Source organism: Myxine glutinosa, chromosome 3 (genome assembly GCF_964187855.1).
Source record: "Myxine glutinosa chromosome 3, kmMyxGlut1.1, whole genome shotgun sequence".
Taxonomy (NCBI): domain Eukaryota; kingdom Metazoa; phylum Chordata; class Myxini; order Myxiniformes; family Myxinidae; genus Myxine; species Myxine glutinosa.
The window spans coordinates 155,033,494-155,057,031 of NC_136263.1; the positions used below are offsets into that span (position 1 = coordinate 155,033,494).

The 23,538-nt window shown below is 48.8% G+C and overlaps 1 protein-coding gene across 2 annotated transcripts in view; it reads right to left on the bottom strand.

Moving 5' to 3' along the window:
- Positions 1 to 23,538, bottom strand: part of C2CD5 (C2 calcium dependent domain containing 5) — a 232,229-nt gene that overhangs the window by 185,072 nt on the left and 23,619 nt on the right. For both annotated transcript variants that reach the window (XM_078774687.1, XM_078774686.1), the window contains exon 3: positions 2,926 to 3,097. In XM_078774687.1, the coding sequence (XP_078630813.1) occupies positions 2,926 to 3,097 (172 nt within the window). The remainder of the gene's footprint in view (positions 1 to 2,925; positions 3,098 to 23,538) is intronic.

The following is a 23,538-nucleotide window of genomic DNA, read 5'->3' on the forward strand; positions in this document are numbered from 1 at the left end:
TGTTGTGGGGGGATTTGAAACGAGCTGTGCATGCAATTGTGCATGCTGTGCAACAATTTTTTGTTGAATAAATTATTGCAAAGTCAATTTTTCATTGTTTTTTGTTCAATTAGATCACCTTTATCTATAGATACTGTTTAAATGAAGATCAAATATTGATATGTCCACATTTGTTGAAAAGATAAAAAAGATTTCATGGGGTGTACTTACTTTTTCCACATGCGAAATTTGCATTTATGTTTATTTAAATTATACAATGGACTACAAAATGTAAATGTTTCATGATATTTGTTATATTATATCACCTTTATCTATCAATATTGTTGAAATGAAGATCAAATAGCTGTATGTTGAAATATGTTGAAAAAGTCAAAACTTTACATGGGGTGTACTTACTTTTTCACATGACTGTATATATATATATATAGATCCATGACACATTGACACAATGTGACATTCAAACACATTTGCGGATTCGACATTTGCGGCATTCTCAAGGAATGTATCCCCTGAGAATGTCGGGGTCTGACTGTATATAAATTCTACACAGTTGAGTATTTAACAAATGAGCAAGACTTTGAAAGTAAAATTTGTGAAATTTAATTACAAAGTAATAACAAATGCAAACAAGTTATCTGAAACACTTCCTCAGACCAAACTCGATGGCATAATGGTTAGTTAGAACATCTGTTCTGAGTCATAGATCAGTGGATCGAACCTGATCCAGGCAGAGTCATATCAAATACTAAAAATGGTCGATCCTGTTTCCATGATTGATGCTAAGCATTCATAAATGATACAGCATGGACAAACAACCATATGTTGGCAAACATTAGGCAAGCTTAATGGGCCTAATAGCCTCCGACATTTAAGTACATTGTAAAGGGAACTAGTATGAAGGAAGTGCACCAGGTTACATTTTCTGTTGGAAAATAAATTGTGTCTTTCATTGAAAACAACAACAACCACAGTTCCCGAAAAAGGCCAACCCCCGCTTGCGGGGAAAAATGGCCTCTAAAGGTGGTTTTTTTTAATTTTATTGAATTACTTCAACTCATAACAATTCAGCTTAACAGCATTTCAAAGTCCAAAAGAGTAATGATGAATAATAGAAAAGCAATATACAAACTGCGACAGTAAGTATCATCCTGGATATCTGATCCACTATTAATAATGTATGGTATCAGGTCACTTCAGCCATTACCTACCATCTCAAACTAGAAACTCCATGAACGAAGTTAAACAAAAACAAAGTGTTCGCATGAGTGTCTTATTTGTGCAGCATATCCAAACCGTACTGTGATATCAATGACTTAAACCAAGTTTCCTTGGTCATGAGGAAAGCTTTACACCAACCTTTTCTTTGTGGGGGTCATATCAAGTATAAAGACAAACTTTGGATGAAGGAAATATTTGATCTTATAAGTGTTTTGCTGCTGGTTTTATCAAGTGATTTTAACAGTATAACTGAATGAAACATCATGCTATGAAACATGCATCATGCTCGTATAACATCAAACAAGTATAAAGACACATGCGATCATTAAATGTAAGACACGGTGTTCTCAAATTCTGAATACAATTGAAAAACTCCATACAACTAACTGCATGAATAGCTCGTTCAATGGCGAAAAAGAACGGCTGAAATAATACATTCAACCAAATCTGAAAAGGAGCAAGTGTGGAAGTATTTTTCTTTTAGGGCAGGTGGCGGGGATGTGGGCGGGGGGGGGATAGGGGGGGGGGGGGAGGGAGGGAGGTGTGGGAAGGGGAAGGGGGAAGAGAGATATGAGGAGTTTACATAACAAGACACAGCCAAACCAGTTTTAATTCGTGCTTTGCTATTCTATCAGTGGAAGGCTGGAATTTTCTTGAATTTGAATAAAGAACAAAATTCTCAAAGGATCAATGTACCTGGTGTTAGCCAATGGTTAGGGTGCCGGCTTGGGATCCTAGGATCCTGGGTTCGAATCCCAGTCGATCGCTGAATTAACACCAGGGGGGTTGACTCAGCCTGTCATCCTTCCGAGGTTGGCAAATTGAGTACCAGCTTGCTGGGATGAATGATCCGGTGTGTACCCCGGTTTAGAATAGGTACACCGTATCCCTGCGCATCGTAAGAGGTGACTAAGGGTTGGCGTCAGGAAGGGCATCCAGCCATAAAAACATCGCCTCAAACAGGGCCCCATGATGTCATGGGGCCCGCAAGGCCAACCCCCACTCTGGCGGGGGAAAATGGCCTTAAAACGATCATTCATTCATTCATTTTCATCATATTGACTCAGCCTGTCATCCTTCCGAGATCTGCGAAATGAGTACCAGGGTACTGGGTCCTCTCTCAAGGAGGTTGGTGGCAGAATTTGCACTCCAGCCGCCATAAAAACACCTCATTCCGGCGCACACGCAGTGGTGTGTGTCGGGATGATGCCGAGGAGTCGTTCAAGGACGCAGCGATGTGCTGATCCAGCGTACGCTCCCATATATACCAAACACGTTTTCATTCGTGCTTTGCTTTTCTCTCAGTGGAAGGCTGGAATTTTCTTGAATTTGAATGAAGCACAAAATTCTCAAAGGATCAATGATGTATCTTTCTTTGACAAATCTCTTTTTTGACCGCTGGACCAGCAGAAAACAATTTATGATGCGGTACCTCATTAATCATCACGGTAGATGTAAAAAAACACTCCCAGGTCTGTATGCTTACAATTACTCTTGTAATCAAATATGCAAATTAAACATCTATTGTACCTTTCCTTTTTAATCCACTTTCAGATACCTCGGGTATAAAATTACAGGTTAGCATTTTATTTCACAATTAGAGTTTAAACTTATTATAACAATAATGTAACATGTGGTCATTCTTCTATAGAGAAAAAAAACCATCTACTTTTATGCTTTCATCCTTCTTGATTAAAACTTCAATACCATGAATTGTGTCGAAGATAAGGAACCATCCAGAGATTACATGTGCTGCTTCGTTGGTGAGCAAAGGATCAATATCAATGTACACGCGACCGATGGCATCATTCGCACTGTACGTATCATGATCAAGTACAGTAATCTGCAGAGGCTCATCCTGCAGTTCTTCATCATCCACCTGTACCACACACCAATTCATGATCGCTTTACATATCACTGGAAGGAAATTAGCTGAAGGTAAAGGTAGGCATATTTTTATATGAAAATATTTTTTTAAAGGTCATTCATCCTGTAAAAGTTTTTTTTTGCCCAGGTGTTAAAGCTCTAAGATCACATAGGAACCTGTACAGAAACCCAAGCAGAGCAGAGACATTAAGAATGTCAGTGTAGTTTTACACATGAATAACAAGTGTGAGAATTGCTTTGCAATGCATTTTCCCTACCGAAGTGATATTTTGTAAGTCCAAAAAGTGCATAACTCCCAGCAGAAAACAAAAGTGTGAAACGCCCTTTACAAAAAGTGTAAAAAATTGATGGAACGCCATGAAACTCGAACTTGTTCTGCAACTTATCTTTAAAAAGCCATGTACTAAGTTTCAGTTTAATATGGTAAAGGGTATGAGAAAAAGTCTGAAAAACCACAAGTGGGATGGACGGCCGGACAGACAGACTGAGAGCAAACCTCGTCCCCTCGGGGAAACCAGTAGGGGACTAATGAGGATATCAGTCGGTAATGAGAAAATCAACTTAATCGATCAGATTTATACTTGTGGTCGGTCACAACATCATGAGGCAAATGCTCAGATAGGAACATTAAACAGACCAAGCGATTCTAAAGTGAAATAAAACATGAACCTGCCCAGAGCTAGAATAAACCAAAGGGTGCTCCACCACACCCCTCTTTCAATGCTCCTTGCCCCTTTTACAAACTGTCCCATCCTGATTTTCTGATGGTTCGCCTGGAGAATCCATGGGGAGAAGTGTTCTGTCATTAACAGCATAATATTCTAACAGTACTTTCATTATCTTTTAGTGGAAGTGAGAATTGCTGCGGTGAGACATTGTTAAAAAATAGCACCGCAAAGCGGGCGTAACCCCTCAGCCAATGCATGGTGGAAACCTATTTCAAGATGGCTGCCATGGCGGCCATATTGAAAATCGCAGCACACCAATTTTCGAAAGGAACCTTCCGCTACTCAACCCCAACACACACTGCAAAAATGGATTTAATCAGACAAGCCGTTCTGCTTGAAATTGACGGAAACCAATTTCAAGATGGCTGCCATGGCGGCCATATTGAAAATCGCAGCGTGCCCATGAACCTTCCTCTACTCAACCTCACACACACTGCAAAAATGGATTTAATCGGACAAGCCGTTCTGCTCGAAATTTACGGAAACCAATTTCAAGATGGCTACCGCGGCGGCCATATTGAAAATCGCAGTGCGTCCATTTTCGAAAGGAACCTTCCTCTACTCAACCCCACACACACTGCAAAAATGGATTTAATCGGATAAGCCGTTCTGCTCGAAATTTACGGAAACCAATTTCAAGATGGCTACCGCGGCGGCCATATTGAAAATCGCAGCGCACCCATTTTCGAAAGGAACCTTCCTCTTCTCAACCCAAACACACACTGAAAAAATGGATTTAATCGGACAAGCCGTTCTGCTCGAAATTGACGGAAACCAAAAGTTGACGGACGCCCGGATGGCTGCCGTGGCGGCCATATTGAAAAACGCAGCGCGCCCATTTTCGAAAGGAACCTTCCTCCACTCAACCCCAACACACACTGCAAAAATGGATTTAATCGGACAAGCCATTCTCCTTGAAATTGACGGAAACCAAAAGTTGACGGACACCCGGACGACGCCCGTGACAATACCCCTGAGCCCAATTTGGGCTGAGGGGTGAAAAGCAGTCTTCTCATTACATTATGAACACTACATGAACATGAACCATGCAATAGTCAGCACAAAACAAGAATCTAGATTATCAATAAGTTCCTGTAATGTCACATAGGTGAACATAAATGACACTGTCTATGTGCAACATGTCGGTGCTAATAACAATTTCACTCAATACGGAAGGTCAGCATATATAATTATAATTAGTGGTGATAAAGTGTCCAATTAAAACAAGAAACCAATGATGTAATTTCACCGAAATTGGAGACAACAAAATAATCCCCGACACAAAACCCAAAGTTTGATCCAAAACAAGGAGTCAGGTGAACTTCACTTGGGTTTATTCCAAAGTCAAAGTAGTAACTCAAAACACCGTCATGGCGCAGGACATAACAAAGCAACTTTTTTACTGGCTGCTCACTGCCAAAAAACAATTTTCTTAAGATAAGAAAAGTTTTCTTGAAGGAGAAAAACTATGAGAAAATTTCTCCCAAAAGGATTTTGTATTTGCAGCCATAATAAAAATTTTCAAGTAAAACTTTCTTATTTTTGGCAGTGTTTTCCATCTTCTCTACCCATTTCAACTCTTATATCGATTTGTACATCATCAAAGAGAACATTCAATGAAACTTCTGAAAGTATACACTGTGCATGTGTGTGTATGTTATATATATATATATATATATATATATATATATATATATATATATATATATATATATATATACATATACATATATATTAGCTTGGCTCGGCTCGCTGCGCTCGCCTCACCACGCGTCGTTACTGAAGAACAGGCTTATTTTAGCTGAGGACAATGACTACCTGGGTTGCTGTGTTGCCATGACTTACACCAATCATAACACAATTATTTTGCACAAATTTGTCGTGTTTGTGATATTACATTTTTATAAGCAATTTAGGTTGAAGATATAGGTTGAAAAAAAAAAACAATTCAAAAGAGCCCCTCTGCACATACATAGGGTAGGGGTAGGTGCAGACTGGAAGTTTGGGACGATTACACCTCACTACCACAATTTTTTAAAACACCTTACCCCCACCTACTTTAAAACACCTCACCACCAAGTAATTTAAAACACCTCACCACCACATAATTCGAAACACCTCACCACCACATAATTCGAAACACCTCACCACCACGTAATTCGAAACACCTCACCACCATGTAATTTGAAACACCTCACCCCCACGTAATTTAAAACACCTCACCCCCACCTAATTTAAAACACCTCACCACCAAGTAATTTAAAACACCTCACCCACACGTAATTTAAAACACCTCACCCCCACCTAATTTAAAACACCTCACCACCAGTCCACCACGTTATTAAAACACTTCACAACCACAGAAACAAAAGTTTGAGGGAGTAGTTCAGTGACAACACAAACACTGCCCAGATATGTAGACATATAGATGGATGACTGGACCTGAGTTGCTGTTTTGTTATGCCGTACACGGGCAAGCCATACATTCTTGGACGTCAGGCTCCAACAGGTTTGATTCTGTTGAGCAACTCCTTAGATAGTTCCCCACGCTTGTGGAGCTGCAACAGCTGTTTGGTGATCGGACCTTCCAACCATTGTTTTTCATTTTGGACCTGTGTTTCATTTTAGATTTGATAATCCGTTTGTTGATGAAGACAGGAATAAACTTGTGTCTGAGACAAGCCCAGAGGGATATCTCGGATAACTTGCTCGTACGACACTTTTTATTAAGCCAAACAATGTTGTTAAGCTGCTCGACTTGATTGTGAGTACCGTCGTTTAAGATAAATAAACAGATGTTTGGTACTACAGAACTATACAGGAAAACAAACACGACATGATGACAATAACAGCGAAGCTTTTCGTGCTGTACTCTTCAAGGCGATTCACAGCAAAGAGACCGGAGGGGTTGATGATAACGAGTGCATATATAAGCATGTCTAAATAACCGTGTCTAAGTACTGTTGAACACTGCTCAACAACTTCTGGGGATTGTAATAACTCTCGCAGAAATAAAATTAACCAAACTGAATGAGAACATCAGCGAAAAGAAGGAGAACCTGTGAAAGAATGTGATCCTGAACAATACCACCACATAATGTTTTCATTCAATGTTAAGCTAATGGTTGCTCATCGCTCCATTGTTAAAGTTGAGGAAAGGAAATTTAAACGTCATTAAATATTATGCAAGGATATGAAACCATTCCAAGAGAATACACCCAGTGCAAACAATAACCAAGTAGCTCCAACCACTTCCAATCAACTTAAGCATAAACACAAAAATAGACATAACCGAAACAAACACTACACAAATCCCAAATGTAATTAAATACAGAACCATTCCTCCATGGAAACAGACACAGCTAAGGTAAAAAATGGTCAAACTGACAATAAATAGAGCGTCTACTACAACCAAACTGGAGGATCTCCCTAAACTAGGGATCACCAATATCTCCATTCATTCCCTCAGTGAGGCTGAAATAAGCTTGCTCTCTAAATCTTGCCCAATCGCTACACAAATAGACAAATTACAATTGAAAGAACATTTAAAAGATTACTGTAGTTGAATGACATTAAAAGCACGCTTTGCAAAAGTACACCCAGCACCATCAGCCCCACAACAGGACAACACCAACAGATACACATACACCAATACTAATACATCACAATTCACCTTACCTAAACAAAAAAGCACCTGGACAACACATGTTGACAATCCCTATGTACACGTCTATATGGAACAAGTGCGAAATAAAATTGAAAATGCAGTGCAAAAATATAATTATTCAAGACATAAGGACAATCTTCCAAAGGCAGAACAACAAGTACTCCACAATCTCCAACAAAATAAAGACTTACTTAGTTTAGTTAGAAAAGTCTTGGTCAAAAATAGGTATAACATAAGGATACTCCCTAACGTGAAAGAACCAAAACAGACAGAACGGAAGGAGCTGGACACGCTTGGGCACTGTGTACTGCCATACTACCTGGGCCTTTCTGAAAGGATTAGCAAGATAGTATGCAGCACACGGCTTGTTGTGGCCTGCAAGCCTATACGCACCATCTGCAATAAACCACCTTTAGAGGCCATTTTACCCCGCAGAGCAGGGGTTGGCCTTTTTCGGGCACCGTGGTCTTTGCAGTTTGGGTACAGTTTCTTTTTTTATGGATGCAAACAATGCAGTTTGGATTTATGCCAGGAAGAGGAACGACAGACGCGCTTTTTATTGTGAGGCAGTTGCAGGAGAAGTACATGGAGAAGAGGACGAAGTTGTTTCTTGGGTTTGTTGATATGGAGAAAGCATTCGATAGGGTTCCACGTGAAGTAGTGACATGGGCATTGAGGAAGTTATGAGTGGAGGAATGGTTGATCAGAGTAGTGATGGCGATGTACAAAAGAGCGCGCACAGCTGTAAGGACGAAGGACGGGGACAATGGTTTGTTTGAGGTGAAGGTGGGGGTGCATCAGGGGTCGGTACTAAGTCACTACTATTTGTAGCTGTGATGGAGGTGCTGGCTCGGAACGTAAAGGAGGGTTTACCGTGGGAGTTGTTGGATGCAGATGATCTGGTGTTGATTGCAGAAAGTATGGATGAACTGAAGGAGAAGATGAACAAGTGGAAGGATTGTGTGGAGACAAAAGGTCTGAAGGTGAATATCGGAAAAACGAAGGTGATGGCAAGTGGTAAAGCATGTGGTGAGGTGGAAAGAACTGGGAAGTGTCCGTGTGCTGTGTGCAGGAAGGGTGTCGGAGTGAATTCCATTCAATGTACAATGTGCGCTGAGTGGGTTCATCAAAAATGTAGTGGTTTGAGAAGGTCATTAACCAGTGTGGCAGCTACATTCAAGTGTAAGGTGTGCACAGAGGTAGCTGTAGATGGAGGAAATGTTGAGTTGGATCTTCGAGACGGCGTGAAGCTGGAAGGTGTGAAAACATTTTGTTACCTCGGAGACATGCTGAATGGAGAAGGTGGATCAGACTCGGCAACGATTGCTAGAGTGAGATGTGCATGGAAGAAGTTTCGGGAACTGAGTGGCGTGTTGACGAGGAGGGGAGTGTCGTTGAAGCTGAAGGGAAAGGTGTATGCTGCATGTGTGAGAAGTGTTATGATTTATGGGAGCGAGACATGGGTAATGAACGTAGAAGGAAGTAGAGGATGGGGAAGACCAAGAAAGACTTGGCTAAAGATGGTCGAAGAAGAAATGCGGGCAAAGGGGTTAACAAGGGGAGATGCAGAAAATAGGGCAAAATGGAGAAGATTGTCATGGGGACCGCAAGGCTAACCCACACTCTTGCAGGGAAAATGGCCTTAAAATGCCTGTTGTGGTCCCCTTTTTGAAGCAATGTTTTATGGCCGGATGCTCTTCCTGCTGCCAACCCTGTTAGTCGCCTCTTGTGACACACAGGTAATTACCAGTGAGCTGGTACTCAATTTGCCGACTTCAGAAGGATGACAGGCTGAGTCAACCCCCCTGGCGTTAATTCAGCGATCGACAGGGATTAAAACCTAGGATCCTAGGATCCCAAGCCAGCACCGTAACGGCTAAGCCAAGACCAGGCTCAAAGATCAGCAATGTCATTTCAAAAACTGAAGGACATAATATCAACTGGTGATAAATCTGGAGTAGTTTACCATTCATCATGCAAAGATTGTGACCAAGTCTACATTGGTGAAACTGGAGGAAATTTGAAACAAAGGTGAGATGAACATGAGAGAGCAGAGTGGCTGGGAAAGGTGACACAGTCAGCCATAGAACGTCATTTCCTGCAATCTGGCCACAAATATATATATACAGACTTGGCATTTAATATGGAATATTTTTTTTTTCTTGACTTGGGTTTACTTTCTTAACTCAGTATATCAATCTGGTGAGTTTCTTTTACACTTTGGTGATTTCTTTGTTAAAAGAACCATGTCACTGATTGTCGCAGCAAGAAGTCAACAACCGGATTATATCACAGGTGGCGTGGCAAAATGTACGGACAGGTGCATTTGATGATTGGCTTCACAGTCGGGTATACAAGGGTTGTTGCGTTCTGTATTAGTGGAAAACAACTGCTGCACGTCTCCAGAAGTTATTGCCGCTTCCTCTGGAGATGGTCCGTCAACTCGACAATGCTGTTTGTCATTGAGTGGTGGCTTTACAAAATTAGGGCATGAAACAGTATGCTATTGCTCAGCAGTATGGCATCACTCAAGGTCAGGTGTCAAAGATCCTGAAACGAAATGCTCAGAGGGGTGTCCCTACTCCCATACCGAGGCCAGCACGACCCCGCAGAACCACAAGGAGGGATGAGCGCCAGCTGCACTGGTTAGTCCGCAATGGCCGTACCAAGTCAGCTAATCAGCTTAGGGCTGAGTGGCAGCAACTGACAAATGTGCCTGTATCCAGAAGGCTAGTCAACCAACGACTGGTTCAAGCAGGCTATCGTGCCAGGCGTCCGCTGAGAAAGCCACGCCTGACCAGACAACACCGCCAGCGCCGATTGCAGTGGGCCAGAGAGCACCGTCAATGGCAGCCAGGACACTGGAATCACATGATCTTCAGTGACGAGTCTAGATTTCTGGTCTATCGTCAAGATGTCAAATCGACAACTTGGACCAGCAGCCGACCTCTGTGTGTGAATTGCAGCAGGCTATCGTCACTGCATGGCAAGCGATTCCTGTCGAAACCTTGGCAAATCTCGTGAACAGCATGCCTCAACGTGTACGTGCTCTCCTGAATGCTCGTGGGGGTTACACGAAGTACTGAACTGTAATTTTACTGTCCGTAATCCCAGTCGTAATTTAACTTTTGTTTTTGTTTAAAAAAAAATGCGGCTAATGTGCAAAATAAAGAGATACTTCTGGAAAACGTACAGAAGTTTAACACAGTACTGTCCATGAATTGAGTTCGATATCAGTTCACATCACTTTCAAGGATCAATTTATTTGTTTGGAAATGTCAAATGTGGTATTTCTTTCTTTTAAAGGTCACATTAACAAAAATCAAGAATAATTTCAACATAATTCCAATGAACTTTTGGTTCTAAGACATCTTGAAAAGTAAGTTCACCCCCACAAAAAAAATATTCCATATTAAATGCCAAGTCTGTATTTCTATACAGTCACGTGAAAAAGTAAGTACACCCCATGTAAAGTTTTGACTTTTTCAACATATTTCAACATACAGCTATTTGATCTTCATTTCAACAATATTGAGAGATAAAGGTGATATAATGTAACAAATACCATGAAACATTTACATTTTGTCGTCCATTGGATAATTTAAATGAACATAAATGCAAATTTCGCAGATGGAAAAAGTAAGTACACCTTTGGCTCTAATAGGTGGTATTGCCCCCGTTGGCAGAAACAACCTCAAGTAGGCATTTCTTATAACTGTCTACCAGTCTCTGACATCGACTGGGAGAAATTTTTGCCCACTCCTCCATGCAGAATTCTTTCAGCTGTGCGATGTTTGAGGGGTTTCTTGCATGCACACCTCGTTTCAAACCCCCCCCCCCCCCACACATCTCGTTTTGATTTAGATCCGGGCTTTCACTTGGTCATTCCAGAACCCTCCATTTCTTTCTTTTCAGCCATTCCTTGGTGGATTTACTGGTATGTTTAGGGTCATTGTCATGTTGCAAGGTCCACCTTCGGTTGAGCTACAACTTTCCGACAGATGGCCTCACATTATCCTTAAGCACCCTCTGGTACAATGAAGAATTCATAGTGGATTCTATGATGGTGAGCTGCCCAGGCCCCGAGGCAGCAATGCTGCCCCAAACCATAATATTTCCACCACCATGCTTTACAGTTGGTATCAGGTTCTTGTGGTCAAATGCTGTCTTTGGTTTTCACCAAACATGTCTTCTGGTACTGTGGCCAAATAGCTCTACCTTTGACTCATTCCAGAGCACATTGTTCCAGAAGTGTTGGTCTTTGCCTTGGTGTTCATTGGCAAACTTTAGTCTTGCCCTGATGTTCTTTCTGGACAGCAAAGGTTTCCTCCTGGCACACCTCCCATGTAGATCAAATTTGTGCAGCCTCTTTCTCATGGTAGACTCGTGCAGTTTGACATCAACAGAGGCAAGAGCTAGCTGTAGGTCGCGTGATGACATTCTGTGGTCCTCAGAGACTTCTTTCAGCATCTTGCGGTCTGCTCTCGGGCTGAACTTGCTGGGGCGGCCTGGCCTGAACAAGTTGGCAGTTGTTTGGAATCTTCTCCACTTGTAGATGATCTTCCGGACAGTCGAATGATTGATTTCAAATTGTTTGGAGATCTTTTTAAATCCCTTCCCATACTCGTAGGCATCTATAACCTTCTTTCTGAAGGCCTCAGAGAGCTCTTTTGATCTAGGCATGGTTACGCCGCACACTTCTCAAGCTTTTGGGTCTCACTATCTGCCATGATCTTTCTTGGGAAAACCACATTTCCAAGCTGGCCTCCAAAGCCAGTCGCCGACTGGGCATCCTCCGTCGTGCGAAGTCCTTCCTCGGCACACCTGAGCTCCTCACCACATACAAGGCTTTCATCCGCAGCTCAATGGAATACTGTTATCCCCTATGGGCCGGTGCTCTTGCCTCACACCTAGCTCGGCTTCACGCTGTTGAAACCAAAGCTTTCAGAATCATTGGAATCTCCCGTGATGAAGCTATCTCCGAGGGCCTTTCACTCACTCACCGCATACAGGTAGGTGGTCTTTCTGTCTTCTACCAACTCCTCTCTGGCCTTGCTCCCCCAGCTCTCTCTGTGCTTTGTCCCCCAAATATTCCTGCAGGTCGCACAAGATCTGCCAGCAACCCTCTGATGGTTAAACTGCCGAAATCTCGGCTCTCTGCTCACCTTCACTCTTTCATTCCTCTTTTCTCCCGCCTCTGGAACAAACTCCCACACTCCCTTCAATCCCACTCCTCCCTCCAGGTCTTTAAAACAGCTGTTCACCACCATCTCTTATCTTTCCCCATCCAAAACCTTGATCTTTTCTACCCCCACTAATTCACCCCAGATCAACCTTGTTTGAAATTCCAACTTCTTTCCTGGAAGTCCTGGCAGTGTCCATATGTTTTATATCTCTCCCACCCCCCTTCCCATGCCTCCCCACCCCCAAAGCCCACTCCCTCCCACAGATCTCTCGACGTCCCTGCTCTCAGATGTTGTGTGTGTTCCTCCCCCTCTCGCCCCATCTTGTCTACCGCTCCTCATGTTATATGTTTTATGTGTCGGTTTGTCTTTCTGTGTGATTAATGTTAGCTCTTCCATGAGCCTCGATCTTGTATACAAAAAAAAAGAAAAGAAAAAAAAGAGCAAACCAGACTAAATGTCTGAGGTTTAAATAAGACAAGTTCCTCCAAGATCCTCTCTAATGATGTTCTAATCATTCGCACCTGATTTGGTGCACCTGATTCTAATTTCAGGTATTTGAAGTAGTGATAAATGTAGGGGTGTACTTACTTTTTCCACATGCGAAATTTGCATTTATGTTTATTTAAATTATACAATTGACTACAAAATGTAAATATTTCATGATATTTGTTATATTATATAAAAGCGCCGCGTTACGCGCGCTGCTTGCGAGCAAGGAGGAAGCGGACAAGCGGTAACTTATAAGCGTCTTTATTTCAGGAGCTCACTGTAACACTGGCGCGCTCCGGGCTGCGCGCCCGGTGTATATCATGAGGCCACGCCTACCCCTCGGGCGTGGCCACCGCCCACTTGGTGCGCGGAATGATGTCACCACGCCAGTGGGCTTTTGTGTCCGCCACACGCGCCCCCCCAGAATTCCCGCGCACCTGGAGGGCCAGTTTGCGGGGCAGACGAATGACCCGGCCGAAGCGCCCCCTGGCGATCGGCGGCGTCCGGGGTGCAGGGATGCCAGGTGGGATGCCCCTGGCTGCCCCTGGGATCGGTGCAGGACCGGGGGGCGGCGTGGCGGCGGGGCTGGGCGGTGCCGGGGGTCCGCTCGCAGGGGGGCGGCCCCGTCGTGGGGGTCGGGCCACTGGCGGTGGATGGTCCACGTCGAGGAGGGCCGGCTTGAGGCGGTCTACCGAAACGCGGTCAGGAGTACCGCCGATGTCCAGGGTGAAGTGCTTCGCCCCGGTCTCCAGCACGCGGAAAGGCCCGTCGTACGGGGGCCGCAGTGGTGTCCGGTGGGCATCATGGCGGACGAAGACGTACTCCGCCGTGCGAAGCTCCGGGGCGACGTGCGTCGGTGGGTGCCTGTGGCATGCCGTTGGCACCGGGGCGAACCTCTGGGCGGTCTCTTGCAGAGCGGAGCGCTGCTGTGCCGCGGACCATGGTGCCGTGGAGTCGGGGAGGAACTCGCCCGGCACCCGCAGCGGTTGCCCGAAGACCAACTCCGCCGCGGATGCGCGCAGGTCCTCCTTGGGCGCCGTCCGGAGGCCCAGCAGGACCCAGGGGAGCCTGTCGACCCAGCCGCCGTCGCTGAGGGTGGCCCGGAGCGCGGCCTTCAATGAGCGGTGAAATCGCTCACACAGGCCGTTAGCCTGGGGGTGGTAGGCCGTGGTTCGGTGCAGCCGGACCCCGAGCCCCTGCGCGACCGCCCCCCAGAGCTCCGAGGTGAACTGGGGGCCGCGGTCGGACTAGATGTCTGAGGGGGCGCCGAACCGGGCGACCCAGGTGGCGATGAAAGCCTGCGCGACATCGGCCGCCGTTGTCGACGCCAAGGGCACGGCCTCCGGCCACCGGGTGGTGCGGTCCACCATGGTGAGGACGTAGGTGAAACCCCGCGAGGGGGGCAGAGGTCCCACCAGGTCCACGTGGACGTGGTCAAACCGGCGTTCCGGCACCGTGAACGGGGCCAACGGGGCCTGGGTGTGCCGGTGCACCTTGGCGCGCTGGCACGCGAGGCACGTCCTGGCCCAGCCGCGGACGGCCTTCCGGAGGCCATGCCAGACGAACTTGTCGGCGATCAGCCTTTGGGAGGCCCTCGCGCCTGGGTGGGACAGGCCGTGGATGGCGTCAAACACCTGGCGCTGCCAGCCCGCGGGCACGATGGGGCGAGGACGCCCGAGGGAGACGTCGCACAAGAGGGCCGCGCCCGCGCCGTCGAACGGCACCTCGGTGACGCGGAGGCCCGTGACGGCGGTCCGCAAGGCCTGGACGTCGGGGTCAGCGGCCTGGTCCGCTGCCATCCGGGCATAGTTGATGCCGAGGTGGACTGCGTGGGCGACGGCCCGGGAAAGGCAATCCGCCACCGGGTTGTCCTTCCCCGCGACGTGCTGGATGTCCGTCGTGTACTCGGACACGGCCGAGAGGTGACGCTGCTGCCGGGCCGACCACGGCTCGGTGACCTTGCCCATCGCGAAGATCAGCGGCTTGTGGTCGACGAAGGCAGTGAACGCACGGCCCTCGAGCAGATGGCGGAAGTGCCTGACCGCCAAGTGAAGCCCGAGCAACTCACGGTCGAAGGTACTGTAACGGCGTTCGGGCGGGCGAAGCTGCCGGCTAAAGAACGCCAGCGGTTGCCAAGCTCCACGCACCCATTGCTCGTGCACCGCGCCCACCGCGTAGTCCGAGGCATCGGTGGTGAGGGCGATCGGTGCATCGGGCGCCGGGTGCGCGAGCATGGTGGCGTTAGCCAAGGCGAGCTTCGCGCCCGTGAATGCCGTGTCCATCTGCTCAGTCCAGGTAACGTCGCCTTTGCCCGGCTTACCTTGGAGAGCTTCGTGCAGGGGCCGCAGGAGCTGGGCGATACGGGGCAGGAACCGATGGTAAAAGTTCACCATGCCCAGGAACTCCTGCAGCCCTCTGATCGTGCGGGGGAGCGGAAACCCCTTCACCGCCTCCACCTTGGCCGGCAGGGGGACGGCTCCGTGCCTGGTGACACGGTGCCCCAGAAAATCGATTATGGCGGCGCCGAACCGGCACTTTGCGAGGTTCACAATCAGGCTATGCTGGCCAAGGCGTTCGAAGAGCGTGCGGAGGTGGCGTAGGTGCTCTTCGCGGGACGCGCTGGCGACGAGGATATCGTCCAGGTAGACGTAGACAAAATCCAAGTCGCGCAGGACGCTGTCCATCAGTCGCTGGAACGCCTGAGCCGCATTCTTCAGACCGAAGGGCATGCGCAGGAACTCGAAGAGTCCGAATGGCGTGATGACCGCCGTCTTTGGGACGTCCTCCGGCCTGACGGGGACCTGATGGTAGCCGGGTATGAGGTCCACCTTCGAGAAGAAGGACCTGCCCGCCAAACGGGCGGAAAAGTCCGGAATGTGGGGGACGGGGTAGTGGTCGGGAGTCGTGGCGTCATTGAGACGGCGATAGTCCCCGCACGGTCACCATCCCCCGCCGGGCTTCGGCATGATGTGCAGCGGCGACGCCCAAGCGCTCTCTGAGCGCCGAACGATGCCGAGTCGCTCCAGGGTAGCGAACTCCGCTTTTTCCACCACCAGCTTCGTCGGCTCGAGGCGGCATGCCCGGGCGTAGACCGGTGGCCCGACGGTGGGGATGTGATGGGCCACCCCGTGCTTGACGGCCCCCGCCGAGAAGGTGGGCCGCGTGAGGGCCGGGAAGCCGGCGAGGAGGCGGGTGAATGCGTCCGCTGCCGGAAGCGTACAGACCAACGTGGCCGGAACCGAACCGTTCGGCAAGCCGCTTGGCAAGCCGCTTGTTGAGCTGGGCAACGCACAAGCGAGCGAGCTGAACGTCTCGGCCTGGACAAGACGTCTGCGCTTGACGTCGACCAGGAGCCCATTAGCGCACAGGAAGTCCGCGCCAAGCAGTGCCATGGGCACGTCGGCGGTGACAAACGTCCATCGGAAAACCTGCCCTCCGAACCGCAGAGAGAGGCAGCGTTTTCCGTACGTACGGATGGGCGTCCCGTTCGCGGCATGCAGCGCGGGGCCCCCACCCGCGGCGTGCTTGTCTGACGTGCCGGCGGGAACGACACTCACCTGCGCTCCCGTGTCGCACAGGTAACGGCGCCCGGAGAAGGTGTCCGTTATGAACAGCAGGCTGCTCGAACGGCCGGCGCTCATCGCCACTATTGAGCGCCGGACCGGGCGTTTTCCGACCTGTTGAAGGAGCATGGCGGATGACACTGCCGAGCTTCGTGGCCGAACTTGGCGTGGAACCAGCACCAGGTGGTGGAGCTGGAGGAGCGCGGCTGGCTCCGCCAGGCCGGTGGAGTTGGCGGGTTTCCCCGCGGTGGTGGTTTTCGCCGCGGCGGTGGGCGGGGCGTGGCGGCGGTCACGAGGTGCGTATCAGCATGCTGCGTATGCTGTATAAGCTGATGCTGTGGAACAGCAGCATCAGCAGCATCAGCAGCATCAGCCTCGAGGGCCGTGACGGCCACGCCGACTCTCGCCCGCGTGTCCGAAGCGGCGAAGTACCTGTCCGCCTCGGCTGCCAATGCTCGGGGTTCCGTTAGCCCGGTCCCGGCCAACGCGAGGCGAACCTGCGCTGGAAGTTGGCGACGGAAAAGCGCCCGAAATAGAGAACCGGGGGCTTCGTCGCCCAACAGTGACAGCATATGGTCCATTCGGACCGACGGGCGCGTGTCACCGAGCTCGGGGAGATCCAGGAGGCGGTCGGCCCGTGCGTCGTCCGTGAGGCCGAACGTGGCTAGGAGTAGCCGCTTGAGTGCCTCGTACTTGTGGCCGTCCGGTGGGTGGCGAAGGACGGACACAACTCGAGCGGCCGTGCCGGGCCCAAGGGAGGCGACGACGTGGCAATAGCGCATGTCATCGCCGGTGAGGCGCCGAAGCTGAAATTGGGCTTCGGCCTGGACGAACCAGACTTCGGCCTGAGCTTCCCAAAATTCGGGAAGTTTGATGAGGTTGGCCATGGCAATGGCGTCGCGTGTGGAAGGATCGCTCCGGCAGATCCAACGTCGAGGGGGTCACCAGTAAAGCGCGGCGTTACGCGCGCTGCTTGCGAGCAAGGAGGAAGCGGACAAGCGGTAACTTATAAGCGTCTTTATTTCAGGAGCTCACTGTAACACTGGCGTGCTCCGGGCTGCGCCCGGTGTATATCATGAGGCCACGCCTACCCCTCGGGCGTGGCCACCGCCCACTTGGTGCGCGGAATGATGTCACCACGCTAGTGGGCTTTTGTGTCCGCCACAATATCACCTTTATCTATCAATATGTTGAAATGAAGATCAAATAGCTGTATGTTGAAATATGTTGAAAAAGTCAAAACTTTACATGGGGTGTACTTACTTTTTCACGTGACTGTATCTATATATATATATATATATATATATATATATATATATATATATATATATATATATATATTGTAACGGTTTTGAGAAGTGGGTAACGAATTTGAGAAGTGTAACGGTTTTTAAGAAGTGTAACAATTTTGGAGGAAGTGTAACGAATGTAAAAAAGTATGGTTTTGTTATGTGTAAACACCCTCGTAATGTAAATAATGGTCGCAGCCGTCCTCCTAGTTAATTCCATGAAACTTACACGCAGGCCACGATATATCTTTTTAAATAGTGTATTTCCTTATTCTATGTAGGCTAAATATGTGTTTCCCACTAGATTGACTTTGCATTGTATCAAACAAAATAAGCGTAGGCCCTTCCAATTTCCCCAAATCATCTCCGCTCTCCAAAGTTCCTTTCAAAATGGTGCGAGTTGTGTTCAATCCCGCAAGCCGCCATTGCCCATGTGCTAATCTCGGAGAAGAAAGGCGTGTCTCCACCTCGTCAGAGAGGGGAGGAGTGAGCCAGAGGGTCGCATGGCCAATCAGCACCGCGGTGAGCGACCCGGTAGGCGTGCCCTCGCAGCCGGCGGCTTGATTCCGCCCCGAGTTATAAAAGCGACTGTAAGGGACTGCTTCGGGAGATGACCTGGGAGATGAGCGAAGAGGCGACACCAAGAGGAGCGGTGAGATGCGAAACGCTCCAAGCCAAAGAGGAGAGGTACTCGGAAAGGAAACCAGCTAAGGAGAGACGCGCTGAAAGGAGGGAGACGGCTCCACCAGAAGGAGAGAAGCAGGTGTGCCCGAGCCAGCGCGTGACGTCTAAAGCATCGGCAGCGGATACGCGACGAAGGGTTTTCCCGCCAAAAACCGCGAGGAATTGAGAGCTGCTGCCTCCGACCCTCCTCCCTCTCCAGCAATCCACCTCAAGCCCTACCTGCCTGCAATATCCCCCGTGTAAGTGTGAACGTCGTCTGTCCTACTCGTTGTCTTGGGGTTAAGTAAAATGAATAGTGTAAGTTAACGATTCGCTGTCTGACTGCTTCTTCCATCCATTGCTTGTGTGTGTATAATAAATCTGTTCTTCCTCCGTACTCTGTCTTCTTCTCTTTTCATTCTCTTTCGGTCGCTTTAGAGGTTTCCCGATTGAATATCTGCGGTGCGATCTGGTCAACGTCGGGTAGAATCGGGTTCTAATCGGGGAGTAACTGTTCGGACGCGGTAATACCAACCGCTCGGTAAAATAACATCTAAAACCGCGTCTGTAACAATATATATTGTTGCGGAGATGAGGACTGTATTTTTTTTGATTGTGTGCTGTATTATTATTATTATTGTTTATTCTGCGCCCCCCTGCCTCCGGAGCTGTGTAAAGGTGAAAGGGCATCCCATAATTAGTCCACAAGCATACACGTCAGCCAAATAATAGAATACCCCTGTTTGATAGTTATCTCTTATTCTGTGTTTTAGGGTAAGGCTGTGTCTCCCATTAATTGAAGTACTCCATTGCACCAGTGAAAGAGAATAGATACCCTTTCATTCCCATCCCCAAAATCTCCATTTCCTTTCACATCCCCTTTCGTCATTGCCAAGCCTCGATTGCCCATATTACCTCCCCTCCAAAACCACCATTGAACATGTGCTCGAGTCGGGGAAGAAAGGCGTGCCCGCCCGTCGTCATCAAGGGCGGAGCGAGAGGGTCGCGTGACCAACCAGGGCCGAGGTGAGCACCCCGATGGGCGTGTCCTGAAGGCCGGCGGCTTAATCGCCGGAGGCGTTATAAAGGCGTGCACGCAAGAAGCAAGTGAGTGAGTCGTGAGTTGGTCGTCAAGAGAGAGAGTCGTGAGGAGTCAGTCAGTGGAGTCGGTGGTCAGTTGGTTGCGTTGGTTGCGGTGAGGAGTCGGTGGTGGTGGTCAGTTGGTGGCATTGGTTGCGGTGAGGAGTCGGTGGTAAAAAGTGAGTGGACCAAGAAAGAGTTGAGGGTTTGGACCAGACGAGTCGGACAAGGCCTGGCAAAGCACGCGACGTCCACAGCAGCCACAACAGCAGCTTGGGGGCCTGAACGGCGGTTTGGAGCAGGGCCGTGAAGGAACGGCGGCTGCTAAACGCGCCGGTTGTGCTGCAGGACCCCCTTGGACTTTCCTCTCCCTCCAGCCATCCACCTCCTGCCATTCCATCCTTCTTGTGTACGTGAGTTTGTTCTGTTTGTTCTGTCCTGGGTTAATTAAGTCTGTATAAGCTAGTATTTTCACTGTGTCACCTGCGTCTTATGTGCTTGTAAATAAACGTGACTGCTTTCTTTTTGCTTATGTGTGTAAATAGTCAATAAATTCAGTAGTATTTCCAAACCTTTCTTTGCCTTCGTTTTCCTCTTTGCATTCGTCGCTTTAGTCTTTTCCCTCATTGAGCAGCCGCGGTGCGATCTGGTCAACGTCGGGTGGAATCGGGTTCTAATCGGGGAGTAACTGTTCGGTCGCGGTTGGACCATCCGCTCGGCCCATCATACCATCTAAACCGCGATCCGTAACAATTGGTGTCTGGGAGTGAGATTCGGGGCCCGAACCAAATTTTTAAAACATAAAAAAAAAAAATTTGGTCAAAATTTGGAGCGGCCGAAATTTGTTTTGTTTTACAAAACCTGAACTTTGAAATCGCGCCATGGCTGGTCAAGGCGACGGGATGCCGGTGGGAGAGATAGAGGGGTTAGGAGTAACCCAGGATCAAATGGAGGGGAGCAATGAGGAGGCGGTTGAGGGAGTATCAGACGCACAAAATGGCGGCCTCGCGCACATGATTATTGTGGCGCCAAATTTAGCCGCGCCCGTGACCGTAGCAGCGCCGCCGATGGATTGGGGCCTATTTATGGAACAAATAAAGGCGCTCATGGTCCAGACAAGTGAAGACCTGAGGAATGACTTGGGAAACCAAATGGGGGTAATGGGGAACCGGATGGATGCTCAGAGTGAGCAATTGGGAGTAATGAGGGACGAAGCGAGGGGTACCGGTGAGAAGTTAGACAATAATTTTGAGGGGTTAGACAACGGGATAAAAGAGGTAAAGAATGGGTTAACGGGGGTGGAAAATAGAATGGCTGCCCAGGAGAATCAGTTAGAGGGGGTAAAAAATGGGTTAATGGGGTTAGAAAATAGGATGGAGGACAAATTGCGGGAGATAGGGGAGCAATCCGCCCGAGAAATTAAACAAATGGGAGAGCAGATAGAGGAGGTAAAAATCGGGGTAGAAACCAAATTGGATGCTCAGAGGGATGAATTGGGACAGATGAGGGCGGCATCTACAAAAGAAAGGGAGGAGATGAGAGAGGAGATACGACGAGGTGTGGGTGAGGAGGTCTCGGGGCTACGCGAGGAGGTAAAGCGAGGTGAGAAGCGTATGGAGAAAGAGGTGAGAAATAATACGGCGAGGTTACAAGGGGGCATAGAGGACCTGACGGAGGAGGTGGAACAGCTGACAGAGGGACAAACGGAGTTAGTGGAGCAGGTTCAAAGGAACACTGCGGTACTAGGGGGGTTAAAGGCGACACAAAAAGAAATTAAAAACGAATTAATAGCGACACAGAGGCAATGTCAGATGGTACGTGAGGAACTGACAATGAGGGTGGACGAGGTGACAGAGATAATGGAGACAAAGGACCGGCAGGTGAGGATGCACATAGAGACGGTCACAGTAGCCTTAGAGGACGAACTTGAGGAGACGCACCGGGAAATAAAAGAGGTGAAGCAAAAATTAGAGGAAGTGGAAGAAGAGGTGAGTGAAATTAAGAAGAGACGGACAGAAACTAAGAGAGAACTCCAGGAGGAGGTAATGGAATTGGTACAAGGTCGGTGCTCAACTCATAATGTGGTGCTCACTAACCAAATAAAAAGTTTGCAGGTGGCAAAAGAGGTGCGGAGACGAGGTGCCAAGGTGAGTGGCGATATAATCGGAAATGTACATGATGTGAGGAAAGCTTCAGTCGGCTTGGGGATTGGTTTGGATCCGGGTGTTCGTGAAAGGCCGTTGGTGAAGTGTGCGACAGGTCTGGTGTGCGAAAAAAGAGGTGTGCGAGAATGTCCGACCATGGGGTGTGTGAGGAAAAAGTGCACGCCGAGGAGTGAGTGTGCCATCAAGAGTGAGTTGGTCGAAGCGCGTGTGCGAGGGGGTACATGGAAGCGCGGGGTGGTGAGTGTTACAGAGGATGTAACGGGAGAGTGTGCGCAAGAAAGGTGTGTAACGGAAGGGTGCATGAGGAAAGAGTGTGCTGTCGAGAGTAAGGGTGAGTGCGCTGTCAAGAAGGCAGGTGAGAGTAGTGAGAGTGACACGGAGCGTGAGTTGGTTGTGACAGGTGAGCGAGGATGTACACCTGGAATGGAAGGATGCAAACCTGGAATGGTAGAGCGTGTGTGGGAATACACACTTGAGTTGGTCGTGAGGCACGTGGTTGGGTGTGCGGGTGAGAGCACACCTGTGATTGTCACAGAGGAGGTGACCGAGGAGGAGGCGCGAAGAGGTGTGTTGGTGAGGTGTGCGAGCGACAAATGTGTGCCAAAGTGTTCGGTGGTCAGGTGTGTGACCAAGTCTGTGAGCGGGATGAGTGTAACGAGGTGTGTAAGGAAAGGTACGAGGAGCATGGGAACAGCTGGAGGTATGAGCAAGAAAGGGGTAGCGTATGCATGTAAACATCCAGGTGAGGCATCGACGGTAACCGGGTTAGCGGTTAGGGCGACTTTTAGCCGAATCGGGCCCTCGGTGCGTGCCGGGCTTCGCGTGCCGCGAGAACCAGCGGGGATCCGAGCCACGGCGGGTTCGAAAGGACCGCCGTACGCGATCCACGCTGGGCCTCGCGTGGAACGGCCGCGTCCGGGCTCCACTAGGCGGAGCGGGCAGCCCGATAGGAAGGGTCGTCATGGCGACCACTTTCTATTGAGACGTTCCGGCAGGTCGAGATCGGGCAATTGGATGGCTCCGCGCCGAGGTGGTGCGTGGGATCTCGGCACGGGTAAGCCCCCGTCCCTGCACCGAGTGCCGGACGCATCCAGCCGCCGGCACCAAAGAACCCGCGTTCATTGCTCGTCTGTACGAAGCCGAGCTTTAGAAGGGAATTGGCGCACCGAGAGGATCTAATAAGTAGACGGGTGATGAGGTTAGTGTTTTGGACCCAAAATTAGAAAAAGGCGAAATTTGATGATTGGTACGGGGATTGGCAGATGAAATGACAAATTTTTGATTTGTTGGATTTGGACGAGCGAAATTGATAGTAGGACCTCCCCGATGTGGTGGGATGGCAAATCCACCATCCCTCACAGGGAGGGGGCAAATGCGCTATAGTTTATGGGGTGTATGGCAGTGAAAACTAGCCCGGGTGGGTTAGGATATCGTGTGTAGGGATCTAGCGAAGATGACATTAGGTAACGTTAAGGTTTAGTTAGTGACTGATACCTGTAGTGGGGACGCAGGTAGAGTAGAGTGGATGATAATGACGTGGGAGCGCAATAGTTTAAAGGGACGACTGGGAAGCGCAAGTTTCAGAGGGGAGTAGTTAGAAGAG